The sequence below is a fragment of the Triticum urartu genome, chromosome 1A (genome assembly GCF_056163025.1).
Source record: "Triticum urartu cultivar PI428250 chromosome 1A, HENAU_Tu73, whole genome shotgun sequence".
NCBI classification, from domain to species: Eukaryota; Viridiplantae; Streptophyta; class Magnoliopsida; order Poales; family Poaceae; genus Triticum; species Triticum urartu.
This window is the reverse complement of record NC_141873.1, coordinates 161,562,085-161,565,676: the sequence shown is the minus strand read 5'-3', so window position 1 is coordinate 161,565,676 and position 3,592 is coordinate 161,562,085. Positions and strand designations below refer to the sequence as shown.

The 3,592-nt window shown below is 49.0% G+C and overlaps 1 protein-coding gene across 1 annotated transcript; it reads left to right on the top strand.

Moving 5' to 3' along the window:
- The first annotated feature begins 449 nt into the window (after positions 1-449).
- LOC147990455 (uncharacterized) lies at positions 450-3,354 on the top strand. The gene is made up of 2 exons (XM_087538230.1): positions 450-1,406; positions 3,346-3,354. Exons 1-2 carry the CDS (start codon positions 450-452, stop codon positions 3,352-3,354), a joined length of 966 nt encoding a protein of 321 aa, XP_087394356.1.
- The last annotated feature ends 238 nt before the right edge of the window (positions 3,355-3,592 follow it).

The following is a 3,592-nucleotide window of genomic DNA, read 5'->3' as shown; positions in this document are numbered from 1 at the left end:
CGGACCCCAGGCTGCTCGCGTGGAGGTCTTCCCTTCGCGACACTACCAGCTGTCAGGCTACACCTACCTCCACAGTTCCACCTGGGACTGATGAGGGCTTGCTTATTAGTGTTAGATGCATTCATCGCGAGCCTGCGTGCCGCCTATGATGTCTTAGCCTGTGTAACGAACTCTATGCATGATCTCTTTTGTAAGATGTGCCGACTACTATGTAGTATCTATCGTGCTGTTTTCATTGTGCATGTTTCATCATGAATGATTCTCGTCTTTGCAAATTTCTCAATGCTGAACTACCCCTGTTATATATTAGCAGGATGGTTAGACCAGGTGGTCGTGGTCGTGGTGGCAACGCCCCACCACCGCCTGAGTACATGACTGGTATGATCCAACAGCTTGAGATGAATCGCCAGTTCATGGAGAATATGATGGCTCAGTTTCCTCGTCCCAATATGAACCAGCAGCCAACCCCAGTAACTCTGCAGGATTTCATGCGCCTGAACCCAACTGTGTACCGCAGCTCAACTCAGCCTCTGGATGCTGATGACTGGCTCCGTGACATCACCTATGAGATGGAGTCTGCTGATGTAGCCCCTGCCAGCTATGTCACCTTTGCTTCCTTCTTCCTGAAGGGACCCGCGGCTCAATGGTGGGACAGCCACAGGCGTACTCTGCCAGCTGGAACAATCATCACCTGGCCAGACTTCCAAGCTGCGTTCCGAGCTCGCTTCATCCCTCAGGGAGTCATGGACCGGAAGAAGCGTGAGTTCCGCAACCTCACCCAAGGCAACAAGACTGTTGAAGCTTATCAGCGGGAGTTTCTTGACTTGTCCCGCTATGCTGAAAAAGACATTGCAACTGATGCACGCAGACAGGAGAAGTTCCGTGATGGCCTTCAAGCTGACATCAAGCTCGCACTTCTAGTGCATTACTTTGCTGATTTCGCCACTCTGGTGAACAAGGCCATCAATGTCGAAACTGGTCTGCAGGAATACCAGAGCTCTCACAGGCGCAACCGTGACACGGGCTCATCTTCGGGCCCGTCTTCGCAGAAGCGCAAGATATGGATTCCCAACAGCATGTACCAGCCGAATGCACCTGCCCCAAGGCAGACCTATGCTGCACCTCGTCTGCCGGCTCCTCCAACTAGGCAGCCAAGACTTCCAGCTCCACCACTACAAGCTCTTGTTCCCACTCCTAATAATGGTCTGTGCTACAAGTGTGGTCAACCAGGTCACCTTGCCAGGAACTGCAATCAGAATCAGAATCAACTGTCCCTTCCCGCAACTGGCCGTGGAAGCAACCAGCCCTGCAACAACAGTGCCAAGTCTTATGGTCGTGTTCATGCCAACCACGTTGATCTCAACGAAGCTCAAGACCAGCCTGCTACTGTGATGGGTACACTCCTCGTAAACTCAGTACCTGCATCTGTTTTATTCGATTCAGGAGCATCGCATTCATTCATGTCAGAAGATTTTGCATACAAGCATGACGTTAAATGTGAGGAGATGAACACTTCAGTATTGGTAAAAACCCCCGTGGGACAATGTCAAACCTCACTAGTTGGCATCGATGTCCCCGTGGAAATTGAAGGGCTGGAATTCTATGCCTCTCCCATTATCCTGAAGTCGTCTAACATCGACCTCATTCTGGGAATGGATTGGTTGAAAGCGCATACTGCTTCTATAGTTTGCGCCACTAAGGTCGTCCATCTACTACACCCTTCTGACGAAATAATAGCTTACCAAGCTCATCTAGTTCAGAACACCGAGGCACGACTTTATGTCTTGAATGCGTTGAATGCTACGCCACTCGAGGGCATTGAAAACATTCCCATCGTTCGTGAATTCCAAGACGTCTTCCCAGAAGAACTTCCAGGGATTCCCCCTGCTAGAGCTGTCGAGTTCATCATCGACTTAAAACCCGGCACCACCCCTATAGCTAAACGACCCTATAAGATGCCGCCGCATGAACTCATTGAGCTTAAGGAGGAAATCGACAAATCTCTTTTCAAAGGTTTCATTCGCCCAAGTTGCTCTCCTTGGGGAGCACCTTCTCTTTTTGTTAGGAAGAAGGATGGGACAAACCGATTGGTCCAAGACTACCGTCCTATAAACCAAGCTACCATTCAGAATAAATACCCTCTTCCTCGGATCAATGATCTTTATGATCAACTGGCTGGCTCATCAGTGTTCTCCAAACTCGACTTGAGGTTGGGTTACCACCAGATCCGTGTTCGTGAGGAGGACATCCCAAAAACCGCCTTCATGACTCGGTATGGATCATACGAGTACACCGTCATGTCATTCGGCTTAACGAATGCTCCCGCCACCTTCTCTCGTCTGATGAACTATATATTCATGGATTACCTCGACAAGTTCGTCATGGTTTATCTGGACGATATCCTTGTATTTTCCAAGAACGAGGAAGAACATGCTGGACATCTTCGTCTGGTGCTAGAAAAACTTCGAGAGCATCAACTGTATGGTAAGTATTCCAAGTGTGAATTCTGGCTCCCCGAAGTAACCTATCTTGGGCATGTCATCTCCAAGGATGGTATTGCCGTCAACCCTGAACGAGTTCAGGCTATTCTCGATTGGACTCCTCCGAAGAATGTCAAGCAAGTCCGAAGTTTTCTCGGTCACGCCAGCTATTGCCGTTGATTCGTCGAGAACTTCTCCAAGATTGCCAGGCCTCTGACTAATCTGTTACATAAGGGTGTCAAGTTCGAATGGACAGACAAATGTCAGGAAAGTTTCCAGGCGCTCAAAGACAAGTTGACTTCTGCCCCTGTGCTTGCACCACCTGATACTAAGAAGGACTTCGTCATTTACTGCGACGCTTCCCGTCAAGGATTAGGTTGTGTCCTAATGCAAGAGCGCAGAGTGATTGCTTATGCCTCCCGTCAACTGCACCCTCACGAAGAAAACTACCCAGTTCACGACCTCGAGCTTGCGGCTGTCATTCATGCACTGAAGCAGTGGCGACACTACCTTCTCGGTAATCGTTGCGAGATCTTCACCGATCACCAAAGTCTGAAGTATCTGTTTACTCAGCCAGATCTGAACCTCCGTCAGCAGAGATGGATGGAGACTGTTGCAGACTTTGACATGGGTATATCTTATACCCCCGGCAAGGCTAATGTAATGGCTGATGCCCTGAGCCGCAAGTCTTACTGCAACCACCTCCAGGTTCACAAAGTTCAGCCCTCGCTTGTCGAAGAATTTAGAAAGCTGAACCTCCATATTGTTCCTCCTGGAGCACTCGCTCCCCCTCCCCCGGAGTTCCGCAAGATGAATCTTCTTGTTGTTACTAAGGGTTCTCTAAATACCCTGACTGTCATACCAGATCTCGTAGCTGGTATAAAGACTATTCAAGGTTATGACTCTGAAGTCCATAAGATTAAATGCCATCTAGCAGAAGGAAAGCCCTCATTCTTCACTATCGCCGATGATGGCGCCTTGTATTTCAAAGGCCGCCTAGTGGTATCATGTTCGAAGAAAAACCTGGATAAGACTAAAAGGGTTATGCAAGAAGCTCATGATACGCCTCTGTCCATCCATCCTGGTAGTACGAAGATGTACCAGGATATTCG